We start from the raw sequence: 20,850 nt of genomic DNA, 5'->3' as shown, positions 1-20,850 counted from the left end.
CAAAAGGGGTCTGAGTTTTTCCTCTCTTTTTAGACTTTGAACTCTCTATTCTCTTTGACTGTTTTGAGTACCACCATGAAAATTGAGAGGGTTGTTAAGCAAGTGTTTCTGAGTTCAGTACTATAAGTTTTGTAAGGTTTTGTTTTGAAATGAGCTTATGGGAAGCAGCAGAATGGCATGGGGGTATTTTCAATTTAACATTGCGGAATGCAAAAAATCCACGCTGGCTATAGTATACAGCCACTCTCATGGCTGTATGATACAGAGGAATTTTTTTTTAGAAATGTTTGGCTGTTCAAACCTGTGGTTTGAAGCACTGCATGCTTGGGATTGCATAGCCCCATTTCTTGCCCCTTTCACTGCAAGGAAAAATGACCAATGGCAGGTGTTGTAGTTATCTGAATACGGGATTTTCATGGCCTTGGAAAACTAAGCCCTCTCCCCTGTGGCAGGTCAGGGAGTCCAAGCCAGAGGACCACTTCCCACTTTTCACTATCAGGCAAGACTTGTAAACTTTTCTTCTGAAGTAAAATGACTATTACGGATTTTTAGAAAAGACTTTTGAGGGAGAGTGATATTTCATTTAAGCATTCTTTTCAACAGTTGTTGTATTCATGAATACAAAATTTATGCAAGTAGTAGTCCAATAGCAACAAAGAAAGTTGTTCAAGTTCCTTCCAGAAGATAGAAATTATTGGTCACATCTTAACATCAATCATGCACTCTCATTACTGTCTTATTCTCTCTAAGGCTATTACAATAGTTCAAAAACTACAGCAAACTATGCCTTGTAATATCAAACAAGCATGGAATTATATCTGGGATTCAAGGCATGGCAGATTATAGCAGTAGCTTGTTATTTGACAGAACAATATGAAAAGAAGTTTGGCTTTTGTAGTGAAGGTAGACCACAGGGTCATTGTAAGGGTAAATGAGAGAAGAATTGTAAAGCACTTTAAACATGAAAAAAATGCTATAAAAAGTTCAGTTACAATATTGATAATGCCTGCTAATGAAGGAAATCTCAACACGATAGCAGTTGTATAAACATTTGCAAGTTAGCTTCTCTGCTGTTATGAGTAATCTCCTGACATAGAAAGATGACAAAGTTCTGACTATTATTGCAACCTGGATGATTATGTTTCCTGATTTGACAACTTCCACCCAATGAGCCATTTAAGACTTATCATTTGGATTTACATACTGGATCCTTTCATCTGTTGAATTTTATCAACTCTCATTTAACCACTTTCCTGGTCACACAGTAAGAATCAGCTTCAAGGCAAGAAGTCAGGGAAGCTTTATAGAAGTAGACCCTGATTGGCCACAAATAACTCACATACATGAGAGTAGTCAGGCTAAGAGCTTTTCTGGAGTTTTTTGAGAGGCTGCTCTAGTGGTGCAGTGGACAAGAGTGCTGAACTTGGACTGGGGACAGCCAGGTTCAAATTCAGTCAAATAACTCAATGGGTGACCTTGGGCCAGTCACATTCTACTTCACAGGGTTGCTGAGAGGATAAAAGGATGGGAAACGAGGTACACCACCCTGATGTCTTTGGAAGAAGGGTGGGGCATGAAAATAAATGTTAAAAATAAACTCTTTGAAATCCAGACATTCATTAACATAATTGGAAATAACATTATCATTACCTGGCCTTGACTGGAAAGTTCTGTGCGATGTCTTTCATGACTTTTAATGCATTATAACTGGGAACAGACAGAATTCGAGAGGCTGCTTGTAAACTAAGGTCTGTAAGACAATAAAGTCATCACTGAAGAACCTTAGAGATGGATTCAAAATGCTAGTTAGTTTGGCATTAATCATGTTTAAGGTGAATGCCTACATAACCCTCAGCCGTGGTTAGGTTGGCAAGTAGAATTCAGGGAGCGAAGGAAACAGCCAACGCCCGATTCCTCAACTATTGTTACATATTCACCAGCCTTAGGTGCATAAATAACAATTATCAATAGTCACTTTACTTAAATACACACACATATCTACAATCGCCAGGGTTGTATTCAATATAGCACTAAGTGAATATTTCGTTAGCTCAAGGATATCTCCTTGTGCAACATAATATTCTCCCCCTCTCCTCCCCCTGCCCACACCCTAAATCTGTTCTGTGGATTCCCCAAGCCCTCCAGAGTAGATCTGGGGATGGTGCAGGACACACACAGGTGGAGGAGAGGAAGAAATCCCATTGCACTAGCACTAATCCTTGCACAACTATTAGTTGTGTACTGCCCCAAATTTTATTGCTTATTAGCCAAATCAGGCTGTTTGCATACATGGACAATAAAAATAATGAATACATACATGCAAAATGCATTAATCCATACTAAAATATTATTACAAGTTATACCATTAACTTTTCCTTAAGACCAATTTACCAAATTTAGCAGTCCTACTTATAGATACATTTTCCACAAATACACTTGTGCTCAAAGTGATTCACAAAAACTAGACAGACTACAATTATAGTGCATAATCATAATATAAGTTATAATGGTAACAATCACCTGAGAGAGTAAGCAATATAAGCTCTTTATACTAGAGATGCAGGTGTAAGTAATTACTTAGCTTCCTCAGATATAAGTTGGTGCAGTAGATAAAGCTTGCTTTTACAATTGTTTCAGAAACTCTAGTCAGGCAATTCTCCAGCTTATGAATTAGCTTCAGGCTTGCGTGCCCCTTCTCCCTTTCATACGCAGCTTCCCTCTCCAACTCCTATTTAGTGCTACCCATAATTTGTTTCAAATCAACAATGGTTAACACTTGCTCTTTCAACTAACATCAGGATGCTAACCACAGATTGCCACGATATCTGAATTGGCAAACTGCAGATAGTGTTGAAGATGAAACCAAGAATGAATGAGGGTGCCACATGGCTCGATTCCAGTCCTCCAAATGGTTTGCAGGAATGTCTGAACTGAGCCAAACTGTGCTGTAGTATTGGCTCTAACTGCTCTTTCTGATTATTCAGACTCCATCTGCATGCATCAGTCAGGACTGTCTGTATGCAACGATTAAATGGAAATGCAGACAACCCAAAGACTTCAGCTTTCTGATCATCTGAACTGTCCAGAGCAAGTTTCAAGATATGCTTGAAACAGTTCAGGCAGTTGTTACTGAAAGGCAGCATAGGTACTAGACAAGATTTCCAACTATCAGGGGGGAGGGGGGAGAGAAGCTTCAGGCTCCTGTATAATTTTTTGCTACTCTTCATGATTATTAAAAATTGGAATAAATTAGGCAAAATTATGCCTAAAAGCAGCAAAAAAACCCGTATTATTTTCCAGAGAACACACAGAAGTAGTTATATTGCTCAGTTACAAAAAGCTTGATAGGTTATATTTGTTAAAAATTATATCATATCTATCTTGTATGAACTCCTAATGGCTAGTAGCAAACAAATCTAATTCGTCAAATTATATGTTGATTTAGAAGTCATGAATGGCACAAGACTATTTTCCTCTCCCCAGTGCACCTAAAGTTAGCCACGGCTAGGGCTACAATCCTATACCCATTTACCTGGGTATAATTCCCACTAAACACAATGGGACTTACTTCTGAGTAGACCTATACAGTGGCATAAGACCAAGTAAAATCAATAGAACTTAATTTAGTCTCAGCTAACTATTCTGATGAAGTAGGTGGGTTGAAGCCAAGGAGTTTGAGTTTCTTTGATAAACTTGCTTTTTTATTTCCAAAAATGATATCCTATATGCAATGTAAAAGCATATCAGAAACAGCTACCAATAATGCTGAAAGGAAGAAAGGCATCATATTATGCAACCTTCACGGTATTATGAAAAAAAGCCTAATCTTCTGCAAGCTTCACGGTCAATTTCCTTCATCCTCAACATATCGTTGATATGACGAAATAGCTTTTGAAGTAGTATTATAGCTTTTATTTTGCAATGGTAACACTTCATGGCCTACTCCCGTGCCACATTAATAGAATCAGTAAAGATAAATTGTACTACAATGATTTCAGCAATACAATATCCTCCTGCAGGTCCCCAGGATAGGAAGAGTTAACATCTTTCCTTCCCTCCTCCTCTCTGAAGAGCCTTATGTGCACTTTTCTCATCTGCAGTTTACAAAAAAAAAATCTAAACTGTTTAGTTAAAAATAGATTCACAGAAGAGAACAATAGATGTTTTTTCGTGTTTTATCCTATCAACGAGGCCACGACAAATGTTTTGTCTGACCCAGAGCTTGGAAGTAACTCGTTATTTTTAACGAGTTACTTGTAATTAGTTACAATTTTAAATAACGAGTGGGTAATTCCATTACATTTGGCAAGTAAAGGAACGACTAGTAATTTCCCTACTTTTCAGCTTCAACTTTAACGTTTCCACGTTAGGTTGGACGTTACTTGGGGGCGGGAACAAGGGGAAGTCAGCTCCTGGCTGTGATTGGTTAACACAAGACATGTGCCTCACACTGATTGGACCTCTGCGCAGACTCTCTCTTCCCTCGTGATCTGTGTTAGGAGGCACGAGGGAAGAGGTGAATAGGCAGGGCTTGCTGCTAGCGTCTGAGAGGAAAAAATGGACGCCAGAGGAAAAAGCCAGTTGAAGGACAACGGAGAAGGCAGCAGCAGAATGGCGAAGAGCTGTGGAGGTGAGTGACGATGATTTGTGTGTGTGTGCGCCCCGGTGTGTGTGTTTTCGGCTGGAGTCTCTGGTTTTGGGGTGGGGGCTCCGGCTCTCTGGCTACCACCCCTTACTCTCCGGACTCTCAGCTTCAATTTTTTTAAAAAAGTAAGTTTCTAGGTGGTCTAATTCCCGAGATATACACCAAAACGTAAATCCCCCCACACAACTTTTTTTTTAAACAGATCCATGCTCTAGCTACAACTCCCATCAGCCCAATCCAGTGGCCATGCTGGCTGGGGCTGATGGGAGTTGTAGTTTAAAAAAGTAACTTTTCAAAGCTCTGGCTGTAACCCCGCCCTTTCATGATTGTAGCCAATGACGCCAGAGTTGTGACTTGTTGATCCAGGCATGCCTAGGCTGAACGTCAGAATATGGTGGCTTTGAGTTGTTTGCAGTTTGCGTAAGTAATATGGCTTAATGTTTTTTTTCCTCTTCTGTCCAAGAGTCAGACCCTGGGCTATGAAATATGAAAGTATTTAATCCAATGTCTGCTTTTCTGGGAGTAAAGCCATTTCTGGGAGTAAAGCATGTACCTGGAGTAAACCCCACTGAACTCGATTAGGACTTGCTTTTGAGTAGACATGGTTAGGATTGTGCTGTAAATTAATGGGACTTGTGAGTAAACATAGTGCAGACTTGTGTTTGTGTTGTAAATCTCCCTCCAACCCTATTTTTAAAGACATTAGGCAGGGTTTATCACAGTTTTTATTATGTAGGAAACTAATACTCATTTTTTTAAAAAATGAATGAAGTTTATTTATTTATTTTTATTATTTGATTTATATCCCACCCTTCCTCCCAGTAGGAGCCCAGGGCAGCAAACAAAAGCACTAAAAACACTTTAAAAATCATAAAAACAGACTTTAAAATATATTAAAACAAAACATCTTTAAAAACATTTTTAAAAGCTTTAAAAACATTTTTTTTAAGAAAAAGTTTAAAAACATATTAAAAAGCCATTTCAACACAGACGCAGGCTGGGATAAGGTCTCAACTTAAAGGACTTGTTAAAAGAACAAGTTCCTTATCACTTGAGGCTGCAGTTTTCCCTGGTTGAGTAAGCCCCATTGAATACATTGGGACTTGCTTCTGAGTAAACAAACATAGGATTGCACTATAAATATCTTTACAGGTTATATAAATAAACATATTTGATAGTCATGCTTATATAAATATTTTCATAGAATCATAGAATAGTAGAGTTGGAAGGGACCTATAAGGCCATCAAGTCCAACCCCCTGCTCAATGCAGGAATCCAAATCAAAGCATTCCCGACAGATGGCTGTCCAGCTGCCTCTTGAATGCCTCCAGTGTCAGAGATCCCACTACCTCTCTAGTAATTAGATCCATTGTTGTATGGCTCTAACAGTTAGGAAGCTTTTCCTGATGTCCAGTCGAAATCTGGCTTCTTGCAACTTGAGCCCATTATTCTGTGTCCTGCACTCTGGGATCATCGAGAAGAGATCCCGGCCCTCCTCTGTGTGGCAACCTTTCAAGTACTTGAAGAGTGCTATCATATCTCCCCTCAGTCTTCTCTTCTCCAGGTTAAATATGCCCAGTTCCTTCAGTCTCTCCTCATAGGGCGTTGTTTCCAGTCCCCTGATCATCTTTGTTGCCCTCTTTTGAACCTGTTCCAGTTTGTCTGCATCCTTCTTGAAGTGCAGAGACCAGAACTGGACACAGCACTCAAGATGAGGCCTAACCAGTGCTGAATAGAGGGGAACTAATACTTCACATGATTTGGAAACTATACTTCTGTTAATGCAGCCTAATATAGCATTTGCCTTTTTTGCAGCCACATCACACTGTTGGCTCATATTCAGTTTGTGATCAACAACAATTCCAAGATCCTTCTTGCATGTCGTACTGCTGAGCCAAGTATTCCCCATCTTATAACTGTGCATTTGGTTTCTTTTTCCTAAGTGTAGAACTTTGCATTTATCCCTGTTGAATTTCATTCTGTTGTTTTCAGCCCACAGCCTATCAAGGTCCCTTTGAATTTTCTTTCTGTCTTCCACGGTATTAGCTATGCCCCCCAATTTTGTATCATCTGCAAATTTGATAAGCATGCTCTGTACCTCCTCATCCAAGTAGTTAATAAAAATGTTGAAGAGCACTGGGCCCAGGACCGAGCCCTGTGGTACCCCACTCATTACTTCCACCCAGTTTTGTCATGCTGTGTCCCTATAAGTATCCAATTGCATACTATGGTTGTACAATACTTCCTTTACATTTTAAGTATGCCTTGGGGTAGTCATGGTTCTCCATTGTTTTCATCCTGAGGGGTAGATAGGCTGAGAAATGGTGAGTAGCCCATGGTCACCCACTACACTTTATAGCTTATTTCCATTTTGAAAAATTAATTAAAACAATTTACATGCAGGCAAAATTTATTAAGCGGATTCACACAATATGTGTAAAGCACATCCAACTCACATTTAAAGCGCATGACTTCCCCTAAAGAATTCTGGGAAGTGTCATTTCCCCCTCACAGTTATAGTTCTCACCACTCTTAACAAACTGCAGTTCCCATGATTCTGTGGTGGGATTCATGTGCTTCAAATGGGTGTTGAATGTGCTTTAAAGGAATGGTGTGGATCTGCCCTAGGTATGATGTTCATTCAAGAGTGAATTGAAAAGAACAATTTTAAAAGATACTTCTTACTCTTACTCATTTTTCAGACCTCTTTCTGAAGTAAAGGGTCAAATCTGTAAAAACATTTGGAGCAGCCACATTAAAAGATAAGGGCAGGGTATTCCAGGCAGGGGGTTGCCAACCCTGCTTGGATATGGATGTCTTTGCAGAAGAACCCTAGTCAAGATTTACCAACAGCACAGTCCAAACTATATCTACTTAGAAGTCAGTCCTGTTGAGTTCTATGGGGCTTAATCCCTTAGTAAGTGTGTTTAGAATTGCAGCCTTCAGGAGCCTCCATCTTTACTCCCCAAAGCTCCCATCTAACATCTCCACAACACTAGGCTCCTTTGTCTCTGCTGTGGCCTTCTGGTGACTGCCCTAGCCTGAAGGCACTTAACCCTTCTTGCTGAAAGCAAGTAGGCTAGATTAAATGTTCCCTACCCAGGCTCATATATATAAAATATAAAAGATAAAAGATAAACGGCATTTTGTCAAAAGTATTTTTGTCTACATTTTATACCTCATCCTTGGTTTTCCAAGCTTGGCATGGAATGCTTATACAGAATTAATTTGAAATGCTGCATATTTATTATCATAATCATCATATTCAAAATAAAAAATATATGTACCGCCTTCAAGTTGATTCCAACTTATGGTGACCCTATGAATAGGGTTTTCATGAGGCTGAGAGGCAGTGACTGGCCCAAGGTCACTCAGTGAGCTTCATGGCTATGTGGGGATTTGAACCCTAGTCTCATTTTGTTCTCACAACAACCCTGTGAGATAGTAGGTTAGACTGGCCCAGGCAGGGTTATTTAGTGAGTAAAAATGATGCAAATAGGATCTCATTTAATTGTGCTATCGACCTGCTTACTTCCACTCTGACTGGGGGATCTTGCAGCATGGGGAAGAGATGGGGGCACATCACAGCTGAAGTTCACCCATATAGGAGCATTATCTCTTGTTTATTACAGAGATGCCTGTTGCAGGTTTTGCTGCTGAGAGCAGCAGTCATTTAGTGCGGCCACTTGAATCACAGCTTGTTGATCCTGAGGAGGCAAAACTAGAAAGTGAGGTTCAGAAAGGAGGCCCTGTGCATGAGGAGGAGGAGGGCATGAAGCAGTGCCAGTTGCCCACAGCCACATCTGCAGAACAGCAAGTACCATGGTTTGGCTTTGAGAAAGCTTGTACATTTGTGAGCCAGAGTGGGAAAAATGTTGTTTTACGATGCAATTATTGCCTTCCAAGGATCAAAAATCTGAGATCAGCTGTTTCCTCCTCATCCAATGTGAAGAAACATTTTGAGGTAAGCCTTTGTCATGCTGGTCCTCAAAGAGTGTCCATTGTCTATTTATGTTTAAATTGTGAAGTTCCTCTTCCATTTTTTCTTGGATTCATGCTTTGTTCTTCTTCCTCAGAGGGCACACCCTGAGAAGCTGAGAGCAATTGAAGAAGCAATAAAGGCAAGGAGACGTGGCCTTCCTGAACCAATGCATGACACCCCTCCTCCCAAAATGCTGAAGCAGCAGCAGACAACCCTTGAGAGGTGGGGATCTGGCAGGGAGCCTGTCACCCAGAGCAATCTCGACAGGAGAATCATTGATTTCATTGTAGAGGAGACATTACCACTTCAGACTGTGGACAAACCATCATTCATTAATCTGGTTCGCATTGGACTCCCCAAAGATCTCACCATCATATGTGCCAAGACTCTGAGAGACAGAATTGAGAAGAGAGCATGCCACATGAGAGAAACTCTTGCAAACCGAATGGGTGCTGTGGCATATATAGCAACCACTGCAGATTGTTGGACCAATGGCAAGAAGAGTTACTTTGGGGTAACAGCCCACTGGATCAACCCAACTACCCTAAAACGTGAGGTCGGGGCCTTGGCTTGTAAGCGTCTGAAGAGGCGCCATACATACGATGTCCTTTCAAAAGCACTGCATGATGTACATGTGCAGTACAGGATCCACAACAAAGTTATGTGCACTACTACAGACAATGGCTCCAACTTTGTGAAAGCATTCAGAGTTTTCATGGCCAAAGAACCAGTGGAAGCTGCAGGCACCAGTGACGATGATGGTGATAACCAGGAGGAGGAGGAGGCTGAGGTGGAGTGTGTGCCTATCTGTGAGATCCTGGACACAGGACCTGAGGCAGAGGAAGAAGCTGCAGCCTTAGGAGAGGATTTTGTTTTACCACCACACCAGAGATGTGCTAGCCACACCCTCAACCTTGTGGCAACACAAGACATAGAGGCCATGCTTTCTGACTCCTTCAAAAGTAGTCTTCTTGGTCCTTTCAAGAAACAGTTTCGTTCCTTGATGGGAAAATGCAGCAAGTTGTGGTCCAAGCAGAACCACTCAGCCCAGATTGCTGAGTATATCCATGCGCAATGTGGTGTGTATCTGAAGGTACCGAATAAGACCAGGTGGAATTCCACCTTTGATGCATTGAAGCAACTACATGAGCTCCTGTCAACTGTGCCACTAAAAATGCATGCCATAATGGACTGCTGCTCCTTGTCCAGGATCACAGCTGCTGAGATTGAAGTGGTACAGGAATACACAGAGATTATGGAGCCACTAGCCCAGTCCCTAGATATCCTGCAACGGGAGAACGGCATGTTCATGGGGTATTTGCTACCAACGCTCTGCAATCTGGACCGCAAGTTAGAAGGACTGGAAAACAAACCTGAGAGGTACACATACTGTTTTCAGCTGCTGAGAGGTGTGCGCGAAGCCCTAAGAAAGCGGTTTGCAGCTATCTGGGAGGACAAGAGGCTGCTTCTGGCAGCCTGCCTACACCCTCGCTTCAAACTGGCTGGAATCGTGTCAGGCCACCACCCATACCAACAAGTAAGAACATTAGGGAAGCCCTTTGGGTGGATTACTCCAAGTGAAATGTTGTCTCAAGGGAGGCATCAGAGGGCTTAAGGTGGTAGGCAGGGGCTGGGCCTTTTCTTCCTGGGGCTCCTCATCACAACCTTGGGTTGCTGCAGGTAATCCTTAAGGGTCTACTGTGCTGCCCCATGAGTGTGGTGACTTGGTCACCTTCCTACCTTCCATGTCATCATCCACAGGCTCAGGCTGGACCCTGAACCAGGGGACATGACAAGCATCAGGAAATGAAGAGCAGATGATGGTTTCCTAACATATATGTGTTAACATATCCTCTCTCTTTCTTAGATACACAATGGAAGCCTTGTTGAAAGCTGAAATAAAGATGGGTGTACTTAATGAGGACAGTGATCAGTCTTCAGATAAAGACCAGGAAGCAGATGACTTAGAAGATGACTTCTTTAACTTTCTGCCCCAGGGCAAGAAGTCAGCAGTGGACACTGCTGAGGAGGAACTGGTGAGGTACCTGAGGTCTCTCAGCAGGGAAGTGTCATCACTCCATGGCTTTCCACGTGTGCTGCGGTGTTTTTTGCAGCACAACACAGGCATGCCTTCAAGCGCCGCAGTAGAACGCCTGTTCAGTACTGGTGGCAACGTAATGACTGTAAAAAGACATTCCTTGTCTGACATGCTCTTTGAGCATCTTGTTCTTTTGAGACATAACAGAAACATATTATAAAAGCATTTCAAGTGTAAAATCTGGTTTCAAGAGTTGGGGTATCTTCATTGCTTGGGGGGATGTGAGATTCTGTTATGCCATTATGTTAATCTTATGGATAAATTTTTTTATTCTACTACCCCCTGTGTGTGTGTGTTTAATATTGTTTTAGGCTTCTTAGATGTGCAGCAGCCAAGGCCAGCACCTTGTAGGAGTTTTTTAAAAAAAGTAACTGAAATGTAATTGTAGTGATTACTTTGTAGGAAAAGTAAAGTAATCAGTTACTTTCAGAGCAATCGTAATTGTAACGGTAATCACTACTTTTTTGGGCCAAGTAATTGTAACTGTAATTTATTACTTTTTAAAAGTAATCTTCCAAGCTCTGGTCTGACCATATATTAAACTCTTGATTTATTTCTAAAAACTTAGGAAAATCTACAGGGATCCATTCACAGAGCCAAACTAGAAGTCATAATAAATGTGTGGCTGCTGGTGAAAGTGGAAGCTATGCATCTAGTTCCCCCTCCCCCCTCACAGTCAATTATATAAAGGGGCCTGAGGGAAAAAAAAGAATACATTGAGGCTAGGACATGGGTAACCTGCATTACAGAGGGAAGTAGTAATGGTAAATTTTGAAGTGCAGAAGCTCATTATGACAGCCACACTCCTAGAAGTCCAAATATGCAGGCCGATGTGCTGATCTATTATTATACATAAAACACACTAAAAAGTAGTAGACATATAATAACCCAATTTATTAGGATCTGCTGTGGTCCTAGTATAATGAGCAGGCAAAAGGTGCTGCAGTGGTTGCATGTTGGAATTTGACTGTGAAGACCTGGGATCACATGCTTGCTCTGCCATGTGGCATGATTACAATCCTAGCACAGTTATCTGGGAGTAAGCTCTACTGCAGTCAGTGGTGTTCACTTCTGATGGCATATGTTCAACTTATAAAACGCATCCAGTTTTAACAAAAGTCAACTGAAACGTAATGTTTAGCTTTTGATAAAAAATGCTAACAATTTTGCAGAAAAGTATTACCACGTACCAGAGTGAATCAGCAAAAGCCAATGTGGCGTAGTGGTTAGAGTGTTGGACTTTGACCTGGGAGACCAGGGTTCAAATCCCCACACAGCCATGAAGCTCACTGGGTGACCTTGGGCCAGTCACTGCCTCTCAGAGGAAGGCAATGGTAAACCACCTCTGAATACCGCTTACCATGAAAACCCTATTCATAGGGTTGCCATAAGTCAGAATCGACTTGAGGGCAGTACATTTACATTTTTCAGCATGAATCAGGAACCCTAAACAAAAAAAAAGTAGCAGCCAGCCTCTGCTTGACTGTTTTCTGCATTTTCTGTCTTATAGTATATGTCACAAACAATAGTAAAAACTGAAAGCCTGCATTATCATCTCATTCACTTGCCAGATCAAGAAAAGTCGGAGGGGTCTTTCAATTACACTGGTGCCCCAACAGATGGCATCATTCCTGTTCTAATGGGGGGGGGAAGCTTGGAGCTGGACTCCCATCTCATTTCCTGCTCCACTACATCACTCAAACTGGGCATAACATCTAGAATGATCCTTCAGGCTCTCAGTGTGATACTTTTATATGTTAGTAAATTCCCATAGTTATTGGGAGATCAACACAGTTCACTGAAAATAAATCACATAATAATGTAGTTCTGCTAGAGATTCCGTAAGCAATATAGCAAAGCAAGCATGAAGGGTACCGAGATTCTGAATACGACAGCCAGCCCAGAGCCTGTATGACCAAGGGGTTCATATTTTATTTTTTTAACCCTCATGATGAAAGCTCTGTGTACATAGAAGTATTTCCCACTACACACCTTCAAACTTTTCCTCCCGAGCAGAACAAAAAAAAAACCCTTGCACATACAAGGTCTGCAACCACTATATAGATTTCAATATTACTGGTACATACATACTTTCATCTATGCTTCCACTGCATTACACCAAAACCAAACAAATGGTATAAAGGTTATTACCTTGTAATTCCCAAACCTTCAAAGGCTCTGTATCGTCAGTACTTTCAATCAGATACTTCCTGAGTTCCTTCAGATTGTCTTTGAGGTCAGGATAGTTCTGCCTGGTTTTTTTAAAATATCAACAAAGTCAACACTACACAGCACTTGCAGGAGGTTACAGTTCAGCAGGTTTAAAGACAAAATGATACGTTTAAAAATTGTAGCTTTAATACTTTTCCCTAACCCAGTAGGGGAGTAACTTGTAGTTAATATTACTATCCTTCATAACCACAGTTTGAAAGCAGGGTTCAAAGCCAGTGCCAAATGCACCCATGCAGGCATATACGCTACACTATGATTATAGCAAGCCATGAAAGAGGGGGGGATTCATACAAAAAAAGGAAGAGGGAGGGGAGAGAGCCTGTGGGCTAAATTTCCTAACAATGTTCAGGAAATCAGGGCTTTGAGGTTCCAAGGGACTCCTTGCCTTTCTGAGGTTACAGAGTAATGCTGCTACTCTTTCCAAACACGCACCATCACACAGCATCCACTGGAATATTGTCCCAAATCCATACAATGAGAAACTGAAGAGATGCCCTTAGAGAGGCTGTTCAGTAGTTCAGTTCCCTTCTCCTAGGTAAGGCCAAGCTCAAAGGATATTGGGAGATTTTCAGTCTATGTTTTGAAATTTATCTTAGTGTTTTTACTCATTAAGTTTATTTCTGAAACTAACTTAAAATAATTTTTAAAAACAGGATCTCCCTTACACCCTCACCACAGGGGAACACAAAGCCTCAGATGTGTTAAAAATAGGTAACAAAAGCAATATTAAATACTTGCTTGAGGAGCTAATCACATGTTTATGCTTGTATCATTTAGAATGTAAGGGCTTCAATAACTGGGAGCACATGCATTTGGAGGCCATTAAGGTGGAGGACAGAGGGGCATAAAGGAACAAAAATGCCCTCAAGTGCCAGATTGGCAGCAGTCCCAGGGCTGGCCTAGCAAATTTTGCTGCATGACGCAGAACAGCAAATAGCAACCACATCCCACATTACGGTTCATAGTACCCAAAGCTGGCTATGCTATTCTGGCACCTGAGACAGAAAATCCCTCAAGTGCCTTTTCTTGGCAGTAAAAATACGCTAATAAATAACTATCAATTTGCTTTCCTTCATGACACCCTATTTTAGCTGAGGCAGCCATCTCACTATGTCTGATCATAGGGAAGGACCTGAATGGTCCTTTGCCATTCCAAAATTTGCTGGAGATATCAACACAATGAAATGTATATGAAACTGATTAATACTTTCACTGACACTTTTAACAGAGCCACCAGGAGCTAGATAATTGTGCTTCTGAGGGCCAAATCTAGCCCATTAGCCCTCCAACTGCCTACTCCACTTCCTCCAGGAGTAGGGGTCTTAGGTGGCAAATCCAAATCTTCTCCCCCTCTCTCTCCTACTTCCGGTTTTAGAGAGTGGCAGGACCACCAGCACATTTGCAGTCCTGCTGCACACAACTGCCAAAGTGGAAGGTGGAGGACAGTAAGATCTCTGTGCCAGCCTGGAGCTGGCACAGCATTTAGGCCAGATGTTGCATGGCAACAGTAAAACCAGCTCAATTTCAGGTCCTTGGGCTGGTTACTGCTGGCAGGCACCCTGCCGGTTACACTCATACCTCCCCATTCAGAGGGCAGAAGAGGGAGTGTTCCATGGACAGCAGGAGGTTGGCTTAGCTGAGTGCGCTGAGCGTCTCCCTCTGCCCTATGCAACCCCTCCCCAGCCCGGCACAACGAGGGAGTTGGATTGCTCTGCCTATGTAGTAATGCCTACCCAGTGGACCCTTTTGATATTAGCCAAGCAGCAATGTGATTTAGACATTGCAAAAGATTTTTTTTGTTTAAGTAGGCTTTTCATGACATGCAACCCAGCAGTTTATCACTCATTTTAGAACTTTATTTAGATGTCTATATTTTATGCATTTTATTTGTGTATTTATTTAAAGCATTTTAAGCTCGCTTTACATAAAAAAGGCTCCCATGTCAGTTAGCAAATATCAATAAGACAAGACACTTTTAGTTTCACATTCCATATTTTATCATAGTTTATTTTCATTATAGTGTTTCTTAACCCATCTGAATACTGGATAAATATGAGCTTGAAATTAATAGACTACATCCACAAAATTCAATGGGTTGTAAACTCACTGAAATAAATGGCATGACTACTGAGGTCCATTCATTTTAATGGATCTACTCTAACTAAAAGTTAGTTGAATACCACCCAATAAAGGGTGTCTAATTTTTAATAAAATTGATCCCATTTTTGCTGATTTTCCTTAGTTATGATAAAGGATAGAATCATAGAATCATAGAGTTGGAAGGGGCCTTGTAGGCCATCGAGTCCAACCCCCTGCTCACAGCAGGAAATCCACAGCTAGAGCATCTCCTGCAGATAGCTGTCCAGCCTCTGCTTGAAGACATCCAGCGAAGGGGATCCCACCACCTCCCTAGGCAGTCGGTTCCATTGCCGAACTGCCCTTACTGTCAGGAAGTTCCTTCTAATGTCCAATCTGAATCTACGCTCCTGCAACTTAAAACCATTAGACCTAGTCCTACCCTCTGGGGCAGCAGAGAACAAATCTGTACCCTCCTCTATGTGACAGCCCTTCAGGTACTCAAAGAGTGCAATCATGTCACCCCTCAGCCTTCTCTTCACCAGACTGAACATGCCAAGTTCCTTCAACCTTTCCTCATAAGACTTGTTCTCCATACCGGCTATCATCCTCGTCGCCCTCTTCTGAACCCGCTCTAACTTGTCTGTATCTTTCTTAAAATGAGGCGCCCAGAACTGAATGCAGTATTCCAGATGAGGCCTGACTAATGCAGAATATAGTGGGACTATTACTTCCCTCGACCTGGAAACTATAGCTCTGTTTATGCAGCCCAAAACCGCGTTTGCCTTTTTTGCCACAGCATCACACTGCTGGGTCATGTTCAACTTGCGATCCACTACAATTCCAAGGTCCTTCTCACACGCACTACTGCTAAGCCAGGTATTTCCCATCCTGTACCCGTTCATTTTGTTTTTGTGGCCTAAATGCAGAATCCTGCATTTGTTGATTTAGTCATGACCACTAGTTCCGACATGTAACAAAATCAGTCTGGTAGCTATTAATCCGATAACTAGCCAATTCTTTATGTTAATGCAAAACATAGAGTGTCCAAGTCCTGCTTCTGGAATTCACAGTTCAAGGCCCCTGACAACCTTATTAGAAACTATGAAAATCTGCATGATCTGACAGAGTGTGGTCTTTCTGATTCCACTCAAAACCACATTATTCCATGAAAAGGGGAAAAGCTGAGCAAAGTCATAATTTGGTTTTCTCTCATGTTTGTTAATAATATCCCATAGAGAGGAAAGGAAGATATATAAAGCATTTACCAGCACAAAATCTGTTTTATCTTGATTGAGAATAAAAGAGACATGGTTATGAAAGCAACCAAGTACAGTATTATCATCTTCATATGGTCAAACCAGATGCCTTTTAAAATAAATAAATAAAGTTTACACAGTAGGAAAATGTCTATTTGTGCCCATTCTTCAACAGAAGTCAAATCTTAAAATGATTATAAAATTGTCAACTGTAACATTTCCACAGCACTTGCATACCTCAAGGCATTTGTAACTACAAATTTAAATTCATTTCATGAAACAGGTATCATTTCAAAATCCGATTTTGTAATTCGTTTCATTTAACCATTAAAACACAAGTTTATAAAAGCAAGCATGCTGGTATGGAATCACAACGAACATCAACTCACTTTAATGTGTCAAAAAGAAAGCCCTGGACTTCATTTTCCTTATTGAGCTCTTCCTCTGTTACATTACTTTTAGCTAAACAGGGCACATGCAAAAAAAAGAGAAAAAGACAATGTTTGCTTTGTAGAAGTTATTACAATGACAATTTTTTCTATCAAAGAAACTAACTCACATTGCCTAAAATGGGGGGGGGGGGGAAGAGAAATTAGACAAGTCCCCAAACAGATGACAAAGGAGGAAAATCAAGTTTGGCATACAGTTAGGAAACAGATTTTCCATTGTATAAAGGCTCCCATCTACAAAAAAATTACAGATGTACTTTTCTGTATTGATTCTCAACGCCCGTGGCTACTTTTGCCATATCCCACAAAATGCAATCACAACCAACGGTGTGTGTCAGGAAAACAAATACTGGATGAATTACTGACCCAATAAGACATTTTCCATTAACTTCACTGAGGCCATGTAGAAGATAACTGCCTTCAAAATTCTAGACACTGCCAAATATTTTGTGATGATAATGTCTCCAATAACACCACACACAGGAAAAAATGTACCTTTAGCCTGAGAGTCATCCACCACTTTGTATTCTGTACTTTTTATTGCAAGTTCCACACCATATCCAGACAAATACATCTTCTCAGAGCTAGGTTTCTGGTTGGGTTCATCATTTTGACAAGAATGGAAAAGGGGAGTGTTAAGAGCTGCCATTTCTAAATAAGATCTAAGATTAGATTTACTTCAGATTAAGACTTGTTTAAATCAATTGTACTCCTGAGTAACATTGGATCAGGATTTTACTTTACTGCAACAAGTAAATGAGCATTAAGGCTGCAATCCTGTGCCCACTTACCTGACAGTAAGCCTCATAGGACTCAATGGGACTTACTTCAGAATAGACATATATAGGATTGCACTGTAAATTGTATTAGACATCAGACAAGAACTATGGACAAGAACAAGAACTATCATTCTGTTTACAGAACCAAAAGAGGCCCACTGACTAAGTTAACCCCTTCTTTTTTGTTGTTTTTTAAAGCTAGGATCAGAAATTGCTTTTGAGTTTTGGACACTACAGTTGTCTGGCTGTGTTATCCATGCACACTTTATTTGGGGCTGCACCACAGAATGTTCATGCTCAGACTAGGTGACTTCACAAAAAACTAGGGCCACCTCACAGCACAGTGAAGCCTCCTTAACTGAACGTCAATATCCAATTAATGTAATATTAACTTGAAGAATGTTTGGTATTTTTAACCACACAGGTATAAGTACATGGTGTGGGGTCTGTGGTTGTATAGGATAAGAGTTTTGACGTAAGGAAAGTTCTACAGGAAAGGACAGAGATGTGTTTCACTAACAGGGTGAACAGATGCAAAAAAGGATAGGGTTCCTGCACCTTTAATAGCTGTATAGAAGCAGGAGCTTCAGCAAGTGTAGCCTGCTGGTACAGGAGCCTATCCACTTTTGCATCTAGTGATCCTAAATGGGAACCTAAAAAGCGGGGATTGGAGGAGAGAGAATAATAATTTTAAATAAAACAATTCCTCAGTTACTTTCCTCCCAAACTAGATCACTGAATGTAGACCATCTGAAGTCAGTTATTCCCTTGTTAATTTCAATGTACTGTGTTACATTTGAAAATAGCAGACCCTAGAAATAGTGGAGGAACCTGGGCTAAGAATAGCCAATTTGCACAAATGATATCAAAACCTTTGGCAAAATTCAGGACTCTGAACAAGATGTTCACTGATGAACAGCTGATCAGTGCTGTTGATGATAAATACGCAGTCAGTGTTGTCAAGTGACTATGCCTGCAATCCTATGCACATTTACCTGTGAGTAAGACCCATTAAATGCTCAGGACTTGAGTAAACATGCATAGGCTTGTGGGATAGGAAAATACATAATCTTAGTTCAGTAGTCCCAGAACAATTTGCTGTGGAACATTAGCACACTACAGCCAAAAAGGATGGAAATTCAACCTAGACAACCTCTGGAGCATTAGCATACAATGAGAGAGCCTTAAACATGCCTTGAAAAATTAAGCCAGATCACTGGATATATCCGCTACTCTATGCTTGTTAAAGCTGGGGGGGGGGGACTACGACAACATGCAGTATTGATTCCTCTCCCCCTTGCTTAGCAATGACATCATCCAAAGAATGGAAGTAAACACTCATTCCAATTCTCAGATGTAGCCCAATAAAGCCAATACATACAGAAATCTTGGAAGCATTGCTATTACCAAGGAAAACATAATCTTGTCTCCAAAAGAAGAGGGTGGGGCATCAGGAGACGATATTAATTGGGCAATTGCAAGGAAAGTGCCAAACTTTTGATACCTGGGACATACAATTTATTCTGGGTTATAAATGAAGGTGCATTTCACTTTTGCACTAAAAAAAAGATGCATTTTCTTTCTCAATCAGCTTTAAGAACAATGGACAAACAGCTTATTAGACTACCAGAAGCAATAACCAGAATGCCCAAGTTCTGTTACATTTTGGTGATGCTATTTGCCTAATGATCACTGATGATGCTTAGCATTGCTTGGTGATTCTATTTGCTCACGAGGAAAAACAGGAGAGCGGATTTTCTGAAATGCTACATAGCTCTATATTAAGTTTGTACTGGTTAAGCACTTATTACTTTCATTCAAGGATCATTTCTTGGAACAAAAGAAATAGAAACCTTCGAAAACATTATAAAACAAAAATCGCTTTAGCGTTTAATGTCATTGTTTTAATATGCTGCCAAACCTTCCTACGGCTGCTTGGGGGTCCTATTGTTTTGTTGTTTATTGTTATGTTTTTACAGTGTGTTTTTTATTTATTTTTGTTTTAACATTGTGTAAGTCGCTTGGGGACCTTTGGGTATCAAGCAACTAATAAAAACAAACAAACAAATAAATAATAATAAAAAAGTTTTAACTATCTTGTGTGAACTCCGTGTAATGAATGCTCTTTTCTGAGATCACTATACATTAGCACAATTATTTTCACAAACCAGAGTATTCTCAACTATTTAAGAACACTGTAACAACCCACATAAGATCAGCTTGATAAGGGGGTTGGAGGGATTTTTGGGTGGGCTTGCCTCTGGAATACCACAGACATGGGGGATGCAGAACTTGGCAGAAGGCAGGAACCAAGAAGAGCACAGGCCTTTCCCATTTCTCTTCCCTCTCCCAGGCTAGCATTGTTGGGAATATCAATGCATACAGTGGGATGTACTGAGCAGAAGAGGATTCTCTCACAGAGGGCAATAGTGTAAAGCCCAGGGCCCCTCAAGAACATTCCAGATCCCTTTCTTTAATTTTTAGCTTATATTTAAAAATTACATAAAAAATAAAGACAGTCTCTAGTCCAGGCGTAGGTTGTTGGTCCCCAGTTCCCATCAGCTCTAGCAAGCATGGCCAACGGTCAGCCATGATGAGACTTGTAGTTCAACATCTGGAGGGTAGCATGATGGCTACCCCTGCTCAAGCCCTTCTACTTGTGAAGATATAAGGGAAAATGTGTGGGCATTATTCTCCCCAGTTGCTCAATAACAAATAAACTAGTTTCAAATTGGTGGGTGCTTAATGTTATTAAAGGTTCAAAATTTACTTTAATGCAGAATAACTTTAAACATATTAGAACACTGAGGTTTCTGAAATGGTTTATGATGTGCACTGCAGAGTACACTTATCCTACCTCCTGCCATTAGCACAACATTTCTGCCTCGAGGTCCGATACAGTAGGGCCCCGCTTTACAGCACTTCACTAATGCAGCGGTCTCAATTAGACGCAATTAGACTAAAGCCCCACTCATACGGCGCTTGTTCCGCTTTTACAGTGGTTTTCGGGCATCGCGTGCCATTCTATTAAATGAGTTCCACTTTTCAGCGGTTTTCGCTTTTCAGCGGGGGTCCAGAACGTAACCTGCCGTATGAGTGGGGCCCTACTGTATTAGATTTATGGATGTCTAAACGAGCACCTTTTTCTCTGCCCACATAAGCTTGGTGGCATAAGGAAGAGCTCTCGGCCGAATCAGACCAAAGGTCTACACAGTCCAGCATCCTGTTTCCCAAAGAAACCAATTCAATGCCTATGGGAAGCTCATAAGCATGGCATGAGGCCAACAGCCCTGTCCTACTGCTATTCCCCTTTGGTGGTAAACTGTGGTT

At 41.0% G+C, this 20,850-nt stretch overlaps 1 protein-coding gene across 2 annotated transcripts in view; it reads right to left on the bottom strand.

The window, feature by feature from the left end:
- UGGT2 (UDP-glucose glycoprotein glucosyltransferase 2) overlaps window positions 1-20,850 on the bottom strand; it is a 119,142-nt gene that overhangs the window by 81,137 nt on the left and 17,155 nt on the right. For both annotated transcript variants that reach the window (XM_061630083.1, XM_061630084.1), the window contains exons 6-9: window positions 17,237-17,333; window positions 16,682-16,754; window positions 12,877-12,977; window positions 1,651-1,750 (exon numbers count right to left, since the gene is read on the bottom strand). In XM_061630083.1, coding sequence (XP_061486067.1) covers window positions 1,651-1,750; window positions 12,877-12,977; window positions 16,682-16,754; window positions 17,237-17,333 — 371 coding nt within the window. The remainder of the gene's footprint in view (window positions 1-1,650; window positions 1,751-12,876; window positions 12,978-16,681; window positions 16,755-17,236; window positions 17,334-20,850) is intronic.

The sequence above is a fragment of the Rhineura floridana genome, chromosome 5 (assembly GCF_030035675.1).
Source record: "Rhineura floridana isolate rRhiFlo1 chromosome 5, rRhiFlo1.hap2, whole genome shotgun sequence".
NCBI classification, from domain to species: Eukaryota; Metazoa; Chordata; class Lepidosauria; order Squamata; family Rhineuridae; genus Rhineura; species Rhineura floridana.
The sequence above is the reverse complement of the archived record's forward strand: the minus strand, read 5'-3'. Positions and strand labels throughout refer to the sequence as shown.